At 42.7% G+C, this 18,171-nt stretch overlaps 2 protein-coding genes across 2 annotated transcripts in view; both read right to left on the bottom strand.

Annotated features, from left to right (window-relative positions):
* The window catches only part of LOC122553896, a 29,694-nt gene extending 15,796 nt beyond the window's left edge, over positions 1–13,898 (bottom strand). The window contains exons 1-5 of the mRNA XM_043698386.1: positions 8,507–13,898; positions 4,924–8,476; positions 3,610–3,813; positions 2,265–2,448; positions 1,626–1,760 (exon numbers count right to left, since the gene is read on the bottom strand). Of these exons, the coding sequence (XP_043554321.1) occupies positions 1,626–1,760; positions 2,265–2,448; positions 3,610–3,813; positions 4,924–8,476; positions 8,507–13,877 (9,447 nt within the window). The 5' untranslated portion in view covers positions 13,878–13,898. The remainder of the gene's footprint in view (positions 1–1,625; positions 1,761–2,264; positions 2,449–3,609; positions 3,814–4,923; positions 8,477–8,506) is intronic.
* Positions 13,899–13,901: 3 nt separating this feature from the next.
* LOC122554032 (stAR-related lipid transfer protein 9-like) overlaps positions 13,902–18,171 on the bottom strand; it is a gene marked incomplete at its 3' end in the record, with an annotated part of 253,157 nt that continues 248,887 nt past the window's right edge. Inside the window, exon 24 of the mRNA XM_043698518.1 lies at positions 13,902–16,092. Within this exon, the coding sequence (XP_043554453.1) occupies positions 13,902–16,092 (2,191 nt within the window). The remainder of the gene's footprint in view (positions 16,093–18,171) is intronic.

Genomic DNA, 18,171 nt, shown 5'->3' with positions numbered 1-18,171 from the left:
GTTGCAGTGGTCGGTATATTGGGTCCAGATCGATGTTCTTATTGATTGAATCTGTGGATGAGTGCCATGCCTCTAGGAATTCCCTGGCTGTTCTCTGTTTTCTACTATTATAGGACAAGCCAAACAGAGAACAGCCAGGGAATTCCTAGAGGCATGGCACTCATCCACAGATTCTATCAACAAACACATCGACCTGGACCCAATATACCGGCCACTGCAGCGGACAGCTGGAACTGACAACCGGAAGCGGCAGGTACAAATCACTATAAATGCCGGAGGAAACAACACAGAAGGGCTTCACAGGAGGCTCCCAAGCACTGAGGATGTCACCTAGACAGGGGACGAAACGTCTGCAACACAAATTCCCAGCTCGGCGAACAGAACCACAACAACTATGGACAGTTTAGCATGGCCAAATCACCTAACCTGCACAACTTTGGGCTGTGGGAGGAAACCGGAGCATCCAGAGGAAACCCACGCAGACAAGGGGAGAATGTGCAAATTCCACACAGACAGTCACCCAAGGCTTGAAATCAAACCTGAGCCACCATGCTACCCTTGGACCAAGCTGGCATACGTGGTGCAAGAATAGAGTCATAGAGATGTACAGCACGGAAACAGACTCTTCAGTCCAACCCGTCCATGCCGACCAGATATCCCAACCCAATCTAGTCCCACCTGCCAACACCAGGCCATATCTGTCCAAACCCTTCCTATTCATATATCCATCCAGATCCTTTTTAAATGTTGTAATTATACCAGCCTCCACCACTTCCTCTGACAGCCCATTCCACAGACGCATCACCCACTGTGGAAAAAGTTGTCCCTGAGGTCTCTTTTATATCTTTCCCCTCTCACCCTAAACCTATGCCCTCTAGTTCTGGACTCCCCCACCCCAGGGAAAAGATATTTATCCTCTCCATGCCCCTCATGATTTTATAAACCTCTATAAGGTCACCCCTCAGCCTCTGATGCTCCAGGGAAAACAGCCTTACCCTATTCAACCTCTCCCTCTGGCACAAATCCTCCAACCCTGGCAACATCCTTGTAAATCTTTTCGGAACCCTTGCAAGTTTCACAACATCCTTCCGATAGGAAGGAGACCAGAATTACACGCAATATTCCAACAGTGGCCTAATCAATGTCCTGTACAGCCACAACATGACCTTCCAACTCCTGTACTCAATACTCTGACCAATAAAGGAAAACATACCAAACACCTTCTTCACTCGCCTATCTACCTGCGACTGCATTTTCAAGGAGTTATGAACCTGTACTCCAAGGTCTCTTTGTTCAGCCACACTCCCTAGGACTTTACCATTAAGTGTATAAGTCCTGCTAAGATTTACTTTCCCAAAATGCAGCACCTTGCATTTATTAATAAATTAATTGCCATCTGCCACCCCTCAGCCCATTGGCCCATCTGGTCAAGATCCTATTGTAATCTGAAGTAACTCTCTTCGTTGTCCACTACACCTCCAATTTTGGTGTCATCTGCAAACTTACTAACTGTACCTCTTATGCTCACATCCAAATCATTTATATAAATGATGAAAAGTAGTAAGGCAAACAAATTGAAAAATGCACTGAGTTCTCATCAACTTGTCTCTGCTGTGAAGTCTGACCTTGGTTTGAGAGTTGTTGTCTGGACAGGCAGTGTTGCTGCTGCTGTAGCCTGATGTGGGGTTGGAAAAGAGACTAAGACTCGATCCGCTGCACAAACTGCTTCTGCTAACTACGTTCTTCACCCTTCCTTTCTCCTGTTGAAGGAAGAAGTCCAGCAGACATTCAATAGTTAATGTTCTGTGTAATAAACAGCTCAACAATTCCATTACTGCTGTGAGTTTAAGATTAATAAGAACAAGACACGTGAAAGATCTGGATAAATCACGCACATGCTGAAACACTTTTACATTCGTGGTTAAATAAATAATTATGACAGATGCAAAATGTTTGACTTTGTTATTTTCAGAGGTTACAATTATTCCTTAGTTCAATTCTCATTGTGATGTTGATCTTTCCAATAATGCACAGTTTAACAATGTTGCAAGTTAATTTCCTCTAACTACAGTTTTAAAATGCATATTATTTACCTGCACTGGCAGAATTGTTTGCAAGTGTTCATTAATGAGATTATGGTCAAACTCATCACAAGTTTAAACTAAATTCTTATTCATATACACATTGCATTTAATGTCAATAGACTATGGATACCTGGTGCGTACACCAATGCCCCATTAGATTTGCTATCTCCCGAAGGTTACCTTCAATATCTGCGTGATCATCTGTTGCTGCAATCGACATTTCTCCATCTCAGTCCTTGCACGGAGTTTATCTGTGGCCTTTGCTATTTCCATTTTCGCTTCCTCACGTGCCTTCTGATAATCTCTCAATAGATGCTCAATCTCAGAAGTGCTCTCCTCTGTACCCTTCACAGCTGCTTGAGTTCTAGAGAGTTACAACAATTTATGAAGCACGTAAAGGTAGGCAGGCCTTTCTCTGTGTACATCAAATGTATGATTTACAACAAGGCTGCAAAGCCTACAGGTACTGATCGAGATGAGGTACCGATAATCATTCATTTTCACCAGCTGATGAAATGATGCTTTTAGATAATTTAAAGCTCCAAGTAATATTCATTTCTCCTGAATTTCAAATCAGCAGTTCACATACAATCGCTGAAGGTTCCTACATACTTTACCTTCCCTGGAGATGCAGGGAAACGGTTAGAAAAATTTGTTTGGATGGGGCTACCCGGTACTGGAACCAGAATTGTTTTTATTCCAGTGACTTGGACTGAGATGAAAGTTGGTCACATTTGGGAAAGCAAAGCAAAGCACTGAAACGTGCAGCACAGGAGGAGGCCATTGGCCCACTAAGCATACCAGCTCTTTCCTTGAATCAGTGTATGTTTCTCTTTCAAGCATTTATCCAACTTCCTTTTGAAAATGCCGAGTGAACCTGCTCCACCACCCAATCAGATGGTGTGTTCTGAATTCTTCTCATTTGCTTTAGGCAATTTTGCCACTCGCCTTAAATCTACAGCCCTTGGTTATCCACTGGACATGATTTACCATTTACTCTGGCGAAACTCTTCCTGATTTAAACACCACTATCAAATCCCCTCCAAGCTGCTTTCCTCGAAGGAAGATAACCTCAGTTGCCCCAGTCTGTCCATGTAACTGTTATAAATCATCCCAGGAAAGATACATGTAAATCCCCAATGAACCCTCTCCAAGGCATGGATATCCTTCCTAAAATATAATGCACACAATTGGACACAATACTCTGACTGAAGCAAAACCATAACAATTTTCATTGAAAAGAACACCACTGAAATTTCCCATTGTGCATTTTAGCTCTTCCTTCAAATCAATCTATTCCATGACCCATTCAGACAGTGCATTCCAAATTCTAACAATTCTTCATTCAGCATAACCTCTTACACACTATGTGATTATTTATAAAGCTTGACTAACTGCTATGTTAAACTGCCCTTTAGTAACCTCTGGGCTTCAGAAACAGAATATTTTTCTCCGCAGCAGTGTTTCTGCTGCACTGGTCTAACCATTTCTCAATGCAACTTTCCTTACGTAGCCAGTGACTCACTGTGTGCTTTCCACAAGTTCTTGGCGTATTCGCTGCAGGTAATCCCTGTGTGCGCTCGGATGGTCTTGATCTGCGTGGGAGGTGGTTGGACACTTTTGGCATCGTGAGGTTAAATATTTCTGTGGGCTCAGGCTACGGGTCCTTCTGAATTTCTGTAGTCTTTCATTTCTCTCCTTTCTCAAAGCCTTTATGGTTTTCATGTGCCTTTTTTTAATGTGTAGGAAAAGGTAGAGAATATTAGCATTTTGATATTTTTGGTACACTTTAAAGGGTAACTATAAACTTCAGAGTTAAAGGGTAGGCAAGTCACTATGTAAGACTGTGTGCGTGTGTCGGGATGCTGTCAATGGTATCTTGAAATACAAAATGAAATTGCTGGAGAAATTCAGGAGGCCAAGCAGCAGAAATAGAGGGAGAAACAGTTAGCGTTTCAAGACTGATATGACTTCTTCAGAACTGAAGAGAATTGATGAAGTAATGGAGTTTTTGTAGGAAAGAGGAGGAGCAAGTGGAAGAGAAGGGAAGGTCAGGGGAAGTTTAGGGCAGATTCGATATCAAAGATGTCACGGAACAAGACACAAAGGTGGCTGTAATGGTTGTGGAGAAGATAAGACACAAATCCAGAGCAGGCAGACATGACAGAATAAGGATGAGCAAAACTATGAAAAGCAAGATATAGATTAAGGGGAGTGGGTAAGAGGAGGAAAATATCAAAATGGAGTGTAGAGTCTGAAGCTGTTGAACTCCATGTTGAGACCAGAATGTTGTAAAATCCCTAACCAGTAGATGAGGTTCTGTCCCTACAGCTTAGAGGATTTTGGACTGCTAATCTAACCTGGCTCTTTAAGACACTGTTCAGGTACTCACTGAAAGAGCAAAGAATCCTCGTGTTAATGTGGTAGGTCGGTGACCAGGCCTGGATGAGCACGTCAGACTCCCTGTGTGCTCATTCACCAATAGTGGTGCCAATAGGGGAAGAAAATGTACAAGGATTGTAAACTGCAAACTGTGTAGCTTCATGACTTCCAGCAATTCATCAAGGTCAAGGAAATAAGGAGGGGTGAAAAGGAAATGTGAAGGGGAAGGTTATTAGAAGCTGCAATGGAATAAATGAGTAAATGACAAAAGATGTAAAAGTCAAAAATCAGAAATGACAGTCTCTATGGCAACAATCACCAGCAACCTATGGCAGGAGATCACTTTTGACCAGTTGGTTCTAGGCGACATTGTATTCACATCACATCATGGATGTATCAGTTACAGAATGTGTAGCTAGGCAGTGAATGTAAATACATGATCATTCCTGACACATACCTGTCATAGAGCTTCTGCCTTATGGAAACATTTATGTCATCTGCTGATCCACACTGAAGTACTCTTAACAAAGCATCCGTTTCCCCCAGACCATAGTTCAGCTTGGCTTCAGTGAGCTCCACTGTCAGTTGGTGCTGGTTGAAATCCAGGTACATTCCTGACATGATCTCAGCACGCTCCTGGCGCAAGCTTTCAATCTCCTTCTGCCGTACACCCTGAAGCTCAGATTGGAAGTCTGCCACTTCTGTCATCCTGCCTTTGGTTTGCTTTTGCTTGGTCTGTCTGCGAGAACGAGTGACCTCGCTGATACCACTACTTGTTGACAGAGATCTATAATGAACTCCAGACCAGTTGCAGAACTTGTTATGCAAGGGTAAGTCTTCTGGGCCTCTGCAGCCAGCTGTCCTAGAACTGAACACTGGTAGTCCATTGCAGTCAGACGTGGAGAGATTCTCATTCAGAAGCATTTCTGTGTTGCATTCACTTGAAACTAAGGACTGGGCATCTTCGGTGGTAAATTCAATTGTCTTTTCACTCATAATGGATGTCCCAGACACAGAATTACAATCATTCATGGAATCATTTTGGCTTGGACTTTGATCCTGTAATGTTCTGCTCTTTCGCTCCTGCAAATCCATACCATTTTCAGAAAAAGGTATCTGCTGCACAGAAGGCGTACTGGAAGATCTATGAAATATCCTTCTCGACAGTACTGTGGTATCATCACTTTTACTAAGAGTGGGAGTACAAGAACTCAGTGCAGGATTGCGGTATGCTGGTAGAAAAGCAGAAGAATTTTCCAGTTTCCTTACTTCAGTGTTTGAGGTAGACGGCATCTGAACACTATGAAGAACCAGTTGTGAGTCACTTTCCTTTGACTGTGTTGAGTTACAAAGTGGCACTTGTCCACTGTGACCTACTGTCATTGCGTTTTTTTCCCACTGCCGACTGGGACCTGCATTGCAAGCCCTTGTTGATTCCGAGCTCTGAGATGAACTGAGTGAACTGGACTGAACTCCATCATGGGAATCAGCTGTACTCTCCCACTGAGTAGAGCTTGACAAATCATTGAAGGCGAATTTATTTTGCTCATGAAATAGAACCAAAGACACACTGTTTGTTTCTACCCTCTGTTCACTTTCTGATTCCATTTGTCTGAAGTTAATTTCGTGTTGCTGTTTTTCATTTAAACCATACCAAGAAGCAGACCTAGGCTTTCTTTTCCAATAGTCAGAATGCCACAGTCCATGTGGCTCGCCACCTTCGGTGTACTGAAATGACTTGCTGCAGGACCTCCAGCTTGCAGACCCAGCTTCAAGTGTCTGAATAGGGGATGAGGCTCGGTCCACTAGATCAGCTGGCTTTATATCAGCAAAAGCAGCTTTCTGTCTGGCTTGGAAACCTTGTGAAAAACTCTTCTTTTGTCTATCCTCCAAGACACTGGGACTATAAATTTCCAACTTTGGAAATTCTGACGCACTTTCCAAAGAGCTGACGCTTTTTATACATTGTGTAAAATCACTGAGCACTGACTCCTGTGATGCTGTTGCAACTGGTGAATCACCTGGACTGATTGAACAAACTTGTGAAGAGTTTGATACTAACTTCTGGGTGTCAAGTGAGACAGGGGTTGAGGTCCTGACAGATGACTTTCCACCTTCTGTGGAAAGAGAAGAACATTGTGATTGGTGATGTCGAGTATTGAGATCTGACACACCACTGGTCTGCTGTTGCTCCTGCAGAGTTAATGTCACATTAGCGTGTTCCTGAGACATGTTAACATCTGAACCAATCACTCTCACAATAACATTAACCTCTGGAGAGCTCAGCACTTCCTTTCTTGCATTTTCCAGGCCATCTTCCTCTGGACTGAGAGATAAGGTTTCTGTCTGAATGGCTACATCCATGGCTGTCTGAGTACAGCAGTCTGCAGTTTTGGCTATTCCTGATGCACCAGGCATTCGATTGGATGGTGAAATAATTTCATTCAGGTAGTTTGTGTTTGGATGAATGTTACCCAGCAGCTCTGTGGTGCTATGGAGAAGCTGTGAAAGATGGGCAGACAAGTTCTCAAGGTTTGACCAGGGATTTTGTGGTTTGGGTGTCTGTGGCAGAGTTTGGGTGCACATTCTCTGTTGTATGGACCTTTGCTGGGTCACTCCACCTGGTGTTTGTGTTGCTTGGTTGCAGGTGAATTCCAAAGACCCATCGGAGGCTGACTTTACAGAAGACTCTGTTGGATAGAGGAGTACAATTTCATCAACTTGTGATCCGGCATCTTCAACTTCACAGTTAGGGCGTGGAAACTGTGATGAGCAGAAGAATGAAGCAGGTATTGATTGATCACACAACCTTTGAAAGGTATCAAAGTCATTGGGGTCAGAGGATGCAGCTTCAGAAGTCTCATCTTGGAAGTCACTTACATTACTTAGCGTGTCAGATATTGCTCTTTCATTGACATAACAACTTAAATGTGAACTAAAGGGAGAAGTTTGAACATTCAATCCATTGTCAACACTGGAACATCTCATAACACTATCAGGACTACTGAGTTGTGATTGGACATTGCGCACATTGCTTGTGCTTCCAAAGACACACTGTTTCCAGTTGGCTCTGTGCAGTTCATTACATTGCCACTGGTGGACATATGGATTAATATCACTGGAAGCAAAATGCATCAGATCTTTACAGAAGCTCATTTCTTCAGGAAGGTGCTGCTCTTCTGTAAACATTCCCGGATGAGACTCGTAAGATGTTGCTGAGATCTGATGCTTATTGCTTTGCTGTTTGATCAACAGATCTCTCTTTCCTTGTTTACAAGGTGAAACTACCTCGGAATGGTCTATTGCAGACATGTTGGAATCTGTATTTAATGAAACTCTCTCTCCTACAAGGTCAGACCGAAGATTTAGTTTTTGACAAAGATTCTCATCCATATCCTTTCCTGTGTCTGCTTCCATTCGGTACACAACCTGTTCTCTGTATGTTGATACTGCAGCATCACTTGAATTGAAAGCATCAAAAGAGTTTGTGATCAGGGCCGCAGTGGGGCTGTACCCACTGGAATCCTGCACTGGTGGATCCATGTTGGATGAGGAGATGTGGACAACTGGTGCAGATTGTTTCTGTTTCAACAGTGGGGACCTCATCTCTTCATGTTTAGCACCATTTGTATTTACTGAGCCTTTGCATTTACAAATACATGATTGCGACTTGCTATTATCCCTCTGACACCGTCTGCTTCGAAGCTCTTTAAGTGAAAGGAATTCAATGTCAACTTCTTCATCTGAACTCGAAGAGTCCTTTGTTACATCTATAACTGGCTTAGATCTCATCCTTTGTGATTTCTTCTTTAGAACATTCGTCGTAGTTGTGCTGAACCTCTCACCTGAACCATCACTGACTTCAGTTACTGAAGAATGTACACAACAATTACTGCGAGGAGCATCTGAAAGTGTCAAGAGATCTGTGGCGTGGCATATTCGATTCATTTCTGTACATTTGTTGCTTGCATGCGACTGAGGACCTGATTTTCCAATTTGTTTACATCGGACTGAACCCTCACCCTGTTCTATTTGGATAACTGACAGATCAATACTTTCTTGAAAGAAATGTTTGTCGTATGTTTCAGCAACGTCAGGAGTTACACCAGCACCATTCAGATCTTTTGTTTGCAGTTTGGCCTCAAAACTAAGTTTATGTTCAGGGGTTAACTGATTCTGAGTCTGCTGTAATTCTGTTAATTGCTGTTTCTGATAGACAGATGTGCAGAAGTTTGTGTGGCTGTCACTGCGGTGCACTTCTGATTTACATTCTGATGTAGCAGGCTCAACCACTCTCTGAATCCTGGTTTGAACACTGGGTTTGTTACTGCACTCTGGTGGGTGTTGAGGTATGAAGTCAACTTTGGTGGCAGAGTGGGACTTTTTCTCCTGTTTTACATGGGTGGAGACTTCATGATTTTTATTGGCACCTCCACTGCAAAGCTGTTCTTGCTTAGAAGCACTCCGTATACCTTGCAGCTGTAAGTGTGCTTCTTCATACCTTTCACTACCATTTACCTCCTTCTGCACTGACTTCTTATTGGCCGAGTCAGGTATATTTTTGTCTTTGCCGTTCTGAGGACACCCAGCTGTTTCAGCTGTCTTACTATAAGATGCAGCAGATTTTTCTACCAGCTTTGAAGGTTGTTCTGATATTGCTACAAGCAAATTTAATGAATCCTCAGTTAGCTCTGAAGTAAGATCCCCATCAGTCAAGCTCACTGAAGAATCCTCCCCTTGCTTTCTGCAATCCAAGGTGATAGGTTTCTGGTGCCTAAATGATTCAGTGAAGCTCTGTGGTGTGAATGTGTGTAACTGGTCAGTATTTGAGAAATGGTCATCCTGGCACTTAACTCCTGTCGCTAAGAGAGAAGGATCTGTCAAGCTGGGAGTGCTCGAAGATTGCTCTTGGATAGAATGCTGACGCCTTTTTGAATGAGAATAGTTTTGGTCCATTTCTGATGCAGGGGGCTTTGTTAACAGCTCAGAATCCAATGCACTTTCCAGGGAATTTAGCCCAGTTGTTGGAGGCATGATGGGCTTTCCATCACCGGCTTGTGTCTGAATTTCAATTGGTTTTTGCTTGTGAAGACACAACCTCTGTTCATTTGAGACCTTCTTTTCTTCTGGTTTCACCAAGACAGATATGGATGATGTGCACCTCTTTGTATTTGCTTCCTCATGCTGATTCTCAAGTGAACCTTTCAGCGATACTTCCAGTTTCCCACATCCAACCTGACTTTCACGTGACTCGAGCTGAGAAATTTTAATAGCTTCACTTTGGCTTTCGACATGAAAGCCTGACAAAGCTGTACTGCGTGTGTTTGGATTGTGTAAAAGTTGATGGACTTTAAAAGCATCCTGCTTTTGAAAGGAGTCCTTGGCATCTACAATGCCCGAGCTTGGCACAATTAGACCAGAATAAACTACACTCTCACAAGTTTCCTGCTTCCGATGGTTGACAGCCTCAGCACCAGCCTTCACCAAATGGTGCAGTACAAACCTGGCCTGGTCTGAATGGTCTGCTTGCTCATCAATCTGGAAATCACTCACATTAGAAATAGCCGGTGCATCAAGTTGGTACCACATTACATGTCTACCTATCACCTCCTTTAACACTATACCCTGACTTGGCAATATGGTCCCTGCTCCTGAACATTCATCCTTCCTGGAGAAAGTGCTGTCAGTTTGACATCCACTTGCACCAGCGTTTTCTCCACTGATTTCCTCAAAATTGTCTTTACCGATGAAACAGGACTGAGCGGACTCCACAACCTCGCTCATATCTTGCTGTACAACAGAGTTCCCCCTTGGTTGTGGGATGTCTGTGTCTGGGATGGTTCCTATCGGCTTTGGAGTGGAGATCGGCTCTTCATATAATTTACCTTGTCCACTGTTCTGCTGTAAAGGAGTGGCCTTCGAACAGGTGGCTCTGTCAGTCATGGCTATACTTTTAGCTAACTGCTGCTGTGTAATATGCTTACAAAACAATTCACTGTCCAGTCTCCTCAAATGTAAATTCTCATCAGCTGTAGAACCAGCCTTACTCGAGGTCAAACTAAGTTCTACAGAATCAACCACACAGTTGTTCTCTGGTGGCATTGGCAATGCTTTGAAATGCACAGCTGCATGCTTCCCTAATTCTGCTTGCACACATTCTGGAGTTGTCTGCAATTGCTGACTGGTGAATGAATGCCCATCAATATCACACAGTGACGCTGCCGAACAGACCTCACTCCCTTCAGAAACCATTTCAAACAAATCAATCTCTTGAAGTGTCTCACAGTCTGAGTTTTCAATTACAGGCAGTGCTTTCTCTTGAGAGAGACTTTGTTCTTCTTTGTTAAAGCTATTCATGCAACTTGCTGCTGACTTTATACTTCTGAAAATATCTGCAGAGTCCTGCTCCTTTATTTCACAATCAACTTCCCCCATTGCCGAAGTAATGACAACGTCCTGTGGCATATCTTGGGAATATTTGCCTGGGAGGGTTTGTCTAATTTCAGTTCCATGTGCCATACATGTAGCAAATCGAAAGCTTTGATCATTGGAAGAGCAAGTTCTATTAGTTACAAGAGACGTTTTGGTGGAGACTAGATGTTCAGTTTTGTTTCTGCTGAAGCTTAACACATTTTCTTCACATATAATATGCTGCTCATTTCTGGTTGCAGATTCTTTTGAATTTGAGCCCATCGGGTTATCATTTTTAGCAAATGTTGGAGGTGACAATGGGTGCAGACAGTGTTGCTGGGAACTGTTATCAGTTCGCGAGTATGGTATTGATCTGTCCACAAGCTGGCAGGCAGATGGTTTGGTTTCTTGATTGTCATTGTGAATAAACAAAGCACTTCCATTTTGTTCAGCTGTAGTTTTGGTTTCCATAGAGATTTTACTTTCTGTTAAACTTTTGACAGGTTCGCTGTTTTTAGGCATTCTCTCTGCAGTTTCAGGTTTAGACATACTTGAGGGTTCATTGTTCTCACATTTACCTAGAGTGCAGTCAACCACTGTGAAGGGCAACTGATTACCCACAGTGACTGCTCCATAACTTATGCCCGCTGCATTCCCACCATTAGCCCTGTCTTCAAATTCAACAACTACATTCTTCTCTTGAATCAAGTCCATGGCATCTCCTTCTTCATTAGATTCAAGAATTATTCTGCTCACATCTTGAACATTATCAGTCAACATTTCATTCCCCTTAGCTGGATGCATTAGTAGATCAGTTTTCATTTGAAGTTCACAATCATACTTTGATTCTATTTGGTTTGAGGATGTTTCAATATAGCTCTTGCTTTCTATCCCAATATTCTGAGCTGCCATAGCATTCTCTTGCTGAGCTGGTCTTACTGCTTTTCTTGTATGACCAGCATCATAAGAAGCATTGATCTCACTATGAAAAGCTAGACTTGATGTGGCCATTGAGTTACAAGCTTCTGTAACTCTGCAAGACCAATCACACAACTGAGATCTCTCCTTTGATGTTTGACCTAATACATCTTCATTTTCTGTAACACATTGGGTCACACAGGTTTGTTCTGAGCTATATTTTGAAGAGTTGAAGCTCCCAGATGGCCTGTCTTCTTTTATTTCTGTTGCCTTTTGCGATGCTCTTACTTCATCACTGTCACTCTCATTCAATTGTTCAAGATCCTCACTACAAAAGAACAATACTTCATTAGGTTCTTTTCCAATTTTAGCTATACATTCACCTCTGTTTTTATGTAATCTGAAATGTTCACAGGCTTTGGAGTCATTTATTAAGTCCACACTGGTCGTTCTGGCACTACCATTTATTTTTGCCACACTGGACCTTCTCGTTATCAGAGATGTCTTTTGAAAGTAATGGTCAGTTGTTCCAGAATTGCTGCCAAATCTCTCTGCTGCACCATTCACTGGACTGTTACCCTTGGAGTTGCCTTGTTCTTGACAGTCAGATGCCACTCCATCCCTCTGAATGGGCTCTGTACAAATAACTCTGGTCTGACCATCATCAGCATCCCCAAAGAGCCCTTCTCCTCCTCCACAGGCAATTGTCTGAACATCTATGAAAGTTCCTACTGAATAAACCTGCTTTTCAACAGGGACTTCACAATCTCTAGGTTCGCCCAGAAATCCAGCATCTGTCATCATTACTGAGTCTTCAGTCAAATCTGATGGAAGGCTGACACCAAAGTAACATAGATTGCTTTGAACTGCACCATTCACCATGTTATCTTTGTTCAGTTTTGCTTCATTGACGTTGTCGATTCCAATTTCTTCATAATCTAAGAAATTTGTGGCAGAAACACTTCTATATCTTTTTTCTCTTACGTTGCTTTCTTTAATAAACTGGACTGTTTGTAAGTCAGTGGCCACATCATTCTGGTTGACATCTCTTTTTTTATGGTCATGCACAGATTGGTTAACTTCAGCTTTTGATCCGCTCCTATTTCGCTGAGTATTGATCGATTCCAGTTGGTACGTCATGCTTTCATTTATAGGGACTCTCTCCGTGTTGGGACCATGTGATATTTCTGATTCTTCTTTAATTAGCATGTTAATATTTTCAGGTTCTTGGATAAAAGGCTGATGCAGGTGATCCCTTGAAAGAGACTCAGCAGGAATGTTGTGTTTCTTTGGAAGTGTACAATAGGCACTATTCAACTTTGTCAGAATATTGCAATCTAGATTAAATCTGTCACAAAGCCTGCTCCCAACATTTGTTTGCGGTTCTTCTGTATTAAAATTGGGAACACTTTGCTCACATGTAGGTGAAGTTAATCCAGTGGTTTCTTCTGAAAGTATATTCTCACACTGCTGATCCTGTGAGTCACCATTACATGGGTTGCCTGTACAGTGCAAGCAGTCTTCAACATCAGGATTGCATGAAATCTTGGTCGCCTCTTTGTCATTACCTTTGTTTCTTAATAAAAATTCTTCCTTTTTGTTTGACACAACATTACTCACAACACTTTGTTGCTGTGAAATGAAACCTCTGTTTATCATCTGGAGTTTTTCAGAACAAACAGTCTCCTCCTCATTGAAACGTTCATCATCAGTTGTCCTGAGTTCACTGATCTTGCCTTCAGAATCCTCTGGGTTGGCTGCAGCCTGTAACAGAGCTTCTGCTGAAATATATCCTCCATCGTTCCTCAACAGATCTCTATGGTTCTTTGGTTTCTGGACAGCAATATTTCTTACTGAACTGGCCAATAGATCACAACTGTCTTTTCCTTTGGTCACAGTACATTTTGTATCTAGACTTCCCTGCATTATAAAGGATTTTGCAGTTTGCCTGACTCTTTCAAGGGCTAAATTTGATTGTGCCGTTTGACTATGTCCATCTTTCATTAAAGCTGAGAGAACACTGTCTGAATCTTTATGTTGTATTGCACTAAATTCCAAGAAAGGTTTGGTCTCATTCTGCATTAAGGAGTTTCCCAGAATTATGCTATCCACACTGGGGTCCAGAACCTGTTCCAATGGCCCATACGCCAGTCCATAAGGTCCATTGGAGTTAGAAATAGTTGGAGGGCAAGAAAAATCGGATAAGGTTTGGGATCCTGATTGTAGTGTGGATTGTTCAGTGCCAGAAATGACTAAACTCTCAAAGCCGGATGAGAAATTGGTTGTGTTCACTTTTGAAGCACTGCCCCTCACATCACACCTTCTGTGGCAAGTTTCGTCATCGAACAGATTGCCCTGAGACTGTGTGCGCATTGCTTCTGTTTCTGTGATTTGTTGTTCTCTGTGTGCTACCTCCATTTCTGAGCTAACATTCTGCCTGGAAGCAACCACATCTGTACCAGCTGACCTAAGTTTCAAACAAGAGTCAGTCACAAAAGACTCCACAAGTTCTTTAGATTGTATTAATAATGGATACTGCTGTGTAGTAAAGACTTGATCTGGCACATTACTATCTTGTGTCTTCCTTGCCAATACATGCATAGTTTCTATTTTCGAATTTCCAACCATTTCAGTAACATGAACCTTAGGATGTTCAGTACAACTTGGATCTGATGTTGTTACTCTATCAGTTCTAAATGTACTGATGAGATGCTCCTTTTCTTGATCTAGTGAGTTGTCTTTGTCTTCAGTACATGGTGCATTGTCCTCTCTGAGATTAACAAATGGAAAATTACAGGTTCCATCATACTGCTGGCAGTCATGTGGTGGACCAAAGTTAAGCACCGGGAGAATCCAAATTCTTTCTGGTCTTTCAGTTGGATCATCCTCCACATCCTGCTCTCGCGAAATTTCCGAAACACAAGTGTCACAGGCTGAATCTACCTTTAAGTTACTCCCGTGACTGGATTCACAAGACGACCAACCATCTGTCACGATCACAGAGTCCGTATCATTTCTATTTGGCTCCAGATTTCCCAGTCGCGTATTTTTATCCATGCCTGTAGTTTTTAGTTCTGTGTTACTGCTCAAATAAAAATTCAGCCTTTTTAATCTCACAGCTCCCATTCCCTGGTTTTTATCAAGTTGTGCTTCAGAAGCCTGGTGGGCTTTAGTTTCATCACCTTCAGTCCAAGGTAGATTCCAATACATTTCAGCTGGCATTTCATCTGATGCAGTTGATTCAGCTGAATCCATTCTGAAAATGTCACTTTGCCCTTTCACATCAGCTAAGCTGTTCAGAGAAATACTTCTCCCTCTGTTTGCAAGGTTGAAACTTGTTACTTTATTGTACAACACACTAACATTCATCATGCCAGCAGCTAGTTTTGTGTCCGTGTCCACCAACGAATCTTGGGACATCTGACTGTCATCACTTCCACTACAATCGTCATGCCATTCACCTTGGTGAGCCTCCAACTCTTCATCCAGTAACTGCTCTTTTAATGCGGTTGCATAAGCAGAAGACAGAGAATCTACAGAGTACACACTTTCACCATCTGACGTTTCCTCTGTGCCTGACCAGTCCCTTAGTGAATCACGAGCAGCCGTGGTAATGCCAGCAGTCAATATTTTGTCACTGTGCCACTTCCTTGTCTTGTCAGGATGAGGCACTGGTTCCCAAAGATTGACCAGTGAAGAAGCTTCCTTGGTGGGATGCTGACACTGGCTCAGGGAAGACATCCTCATGGCACACTCCTTGCAGACTCTTTTAGCTCTGCTCAATTGTCCACATGGGGGCTTTTTACAAACTCTGGACATATCGCCAACATCCATGAACGTACGCTTCCATGAAAAGTCCTGCCTCATGTCTTCATTAGTTACTTTAAGTAGCTTGTCGCTGTTAGTTTCAACATCCACCAAATCTGGTCCAAGTATCCTTGTCTCAGACAGCATGCAGCCTGATGAATGTTTATTTTCAGGAACTTTACTGCTGAGTTGTTGGACTTCTGGGTGTTGGTCATTCATGTTATCCTTTTGTGTGTGCTCTTTATCAGTGAAGTTACTGCTTTCATTTGGTTCTGTTATGGCTTCAGGCTTGGAGACTTTCTCATGCCCAACTGCCTTTCGTTTCTTGTGAATTTGGCCCCAGGCAGGTGAAACAGTCTCACTCCCTTGCTGCCTTGTGATGGACAAACCCTCTTTTGGAGGTGAACCCACTGAGTGAGACTCCTGTGTTGAACTGTGCCACTTCTTTGTTTGAGGTGATGTAGCCAAGTTCTTTCTCTTCAGGAAATCACTGAAAGAACAACATTAGAAACCTTAAATGTAATTACATCATTGGAAAGTCTGATTCAAAAATTACAGTCAATTTCTATGTCATTTCTAATTACTTTTGTGACTCAGTTTTTAATACATGTTCCGAGATCTGGTTATCTCAAAACTGCATCCCACATTGCTGATGGTGTTAGTAGTGGTTCAATGTGTTCTTTTGAGTCAGAAACTTGTGGGTTCAAGTCTCACTCCTCAGACCAGAGTGCACATTTCAGGGGCAGTACTAAAGGAATGCTGCACTTAGATGTGGTTTTAAATGAAACTTTCAACCAAAGCTCTCATCTGTCCTTCGAGTGAACACAAAAGATCTTCCAGCATACTTTCAGGAGCACGAGAGCTTTTAATATTTGTCCCTCAGCCAACAATTTAAAAGGAATAATCTGGTATTGAACTCTTTGATACTCATGAGAAATTGCTTTATGCAAATTGGTTACCGTCTTCCTTCCTACACTATAACAGTGACACAATTCGAAGCACTTCACTAGATGTCATGTTCTTAGGGATGTCTCAAGATTGTGAAAATGATATGAAATACGAGACTGCCTGACATTAAATAGTTAAAAAAAATCACACAACACCAGGCTATAGTCCAACAGGTTTAATTGGAAGCACACTAGCCTTCGGAGCACCGCTCCTTCCAGGTGATAGTGCAGGACACAATTCTAAGGCACAGAATTTATAGCAAATATTTACAGTGTGATATAACTGAAATTATACATTGAAAAATGCCTTGATTGTCTGTTGAGTCTTTCATCTGTTCGAATACCATGATAGTTTCACTTCTTTCATGTGTAAATCACAAAACCTTTTTTTAAAAGTTGCATTCTCACGTTAGCTGTAACAATGGGCATTAGCGAGACAATATGTTGAAGGTGTTAGCCCCCTGTGTTCTCTGTCTATGCCATGATATTTAGATTGATTCTAATCTAAAAAGTGAGATAACAGAATTATGGGCAATGGGACCCTGTGTGAGAATCTCTCCGGCTATGTTGAAGGCATCTTGAAATCTATTGTGCAGGGGATCCCCAGCCTCTGTCGCAACACTACGGATTTCTTACAGAAACTCAGCACCCACGGACCAGTCGAACCGGGAACATCCCTTGTCACAATGGATGTTTCAGCACTCTACACCAGCATTCCTCACAATGACGGCATCGTGGCAACAGCCTCAGTACTCAAATCAACAACTGCCAATCTCCAAGCACTATCCTACAACTCATCCGCTTTATCCTCAATCACAACATCTTCACCTCTGACAACCAGTTCTTCATCCAGCCACATGGAACAGCCATGGGAACCAAATTTGCACGCCAATGTGCCAATATTTTCATGCACAGGTTCGAACAAGACTTCTTCTCTATGAAGGATCTCCAACCAACATTATACACCAGGTACACTGACGACATTTCCTTCCTCTGGACCCATGACGAGGAGTCACCGATAAAACTACACAGTGACATCAACAAGTTTCATCCCACCACCAAACTCCCCATGGACTATTCTCTACCATCTGTCTCATTCTTGGACACATGCATGTCTATCAAGGATGGACACCTCTCCACCTCACTCTACCGCAAACCCACAGACAACCTCACAATGCTACACTTCTCCAGCTTCCACCCAAAACATATTAAAACAGCCATCCCCTATGGACAAGCCCTACGCATACACCGGATCTGCTCAGATGAGAAGGAACGGGACGGGCACCTGGAAGTACTCAGGGATGCCCTCACAAGAACAGGGTACGATGCCCAACTCATCGACCGCCAGTTCCGATGTGCCACAGCAAGGAACTGTAATGACCTCCTCAGGAGACAGGCATGTGCTGCAACTGACAGGATACCCTTCGTTGTTCAGTACTTCCCAGGAGCTGAAAAACTACACCACGTTCTTCGTGACCTGCAACACCTTATCAATGAGGATGAGCACCTCGCCAAAACCTTCCCCACACCTCCACTGCTCGCATTTAAACAACCACCAAACCTCAAACAGATCATTGTTCATAGCGAGCTGCCCGGCTCTCAGGATAACTCCATATAACCAT

The sequence above is a fragment of the Chiloscyllium plagiosum genome, chromosome 10, assembly GCF_004010195.1.
Source record: "Chiloscyllium plagiosum isolate BGI_BamShark_2017 chromosome 10, ASM401019v2, whole genome shotgun sequence".
Classification (NCBI taxonomy): domain Eukaryota; kingdom Metazoa; phylum Chordata; class Chondrichthyes; order Orectolobiformes; family Hemiscylliidae; genus Chiloscyllium; species Chiloscyllium plagiosum.
The sequence above is the reverse complement of the archived record's forward strand: the minus strand, read 5'-3'. Positions and strand labels throughout refer to the sequence as shown.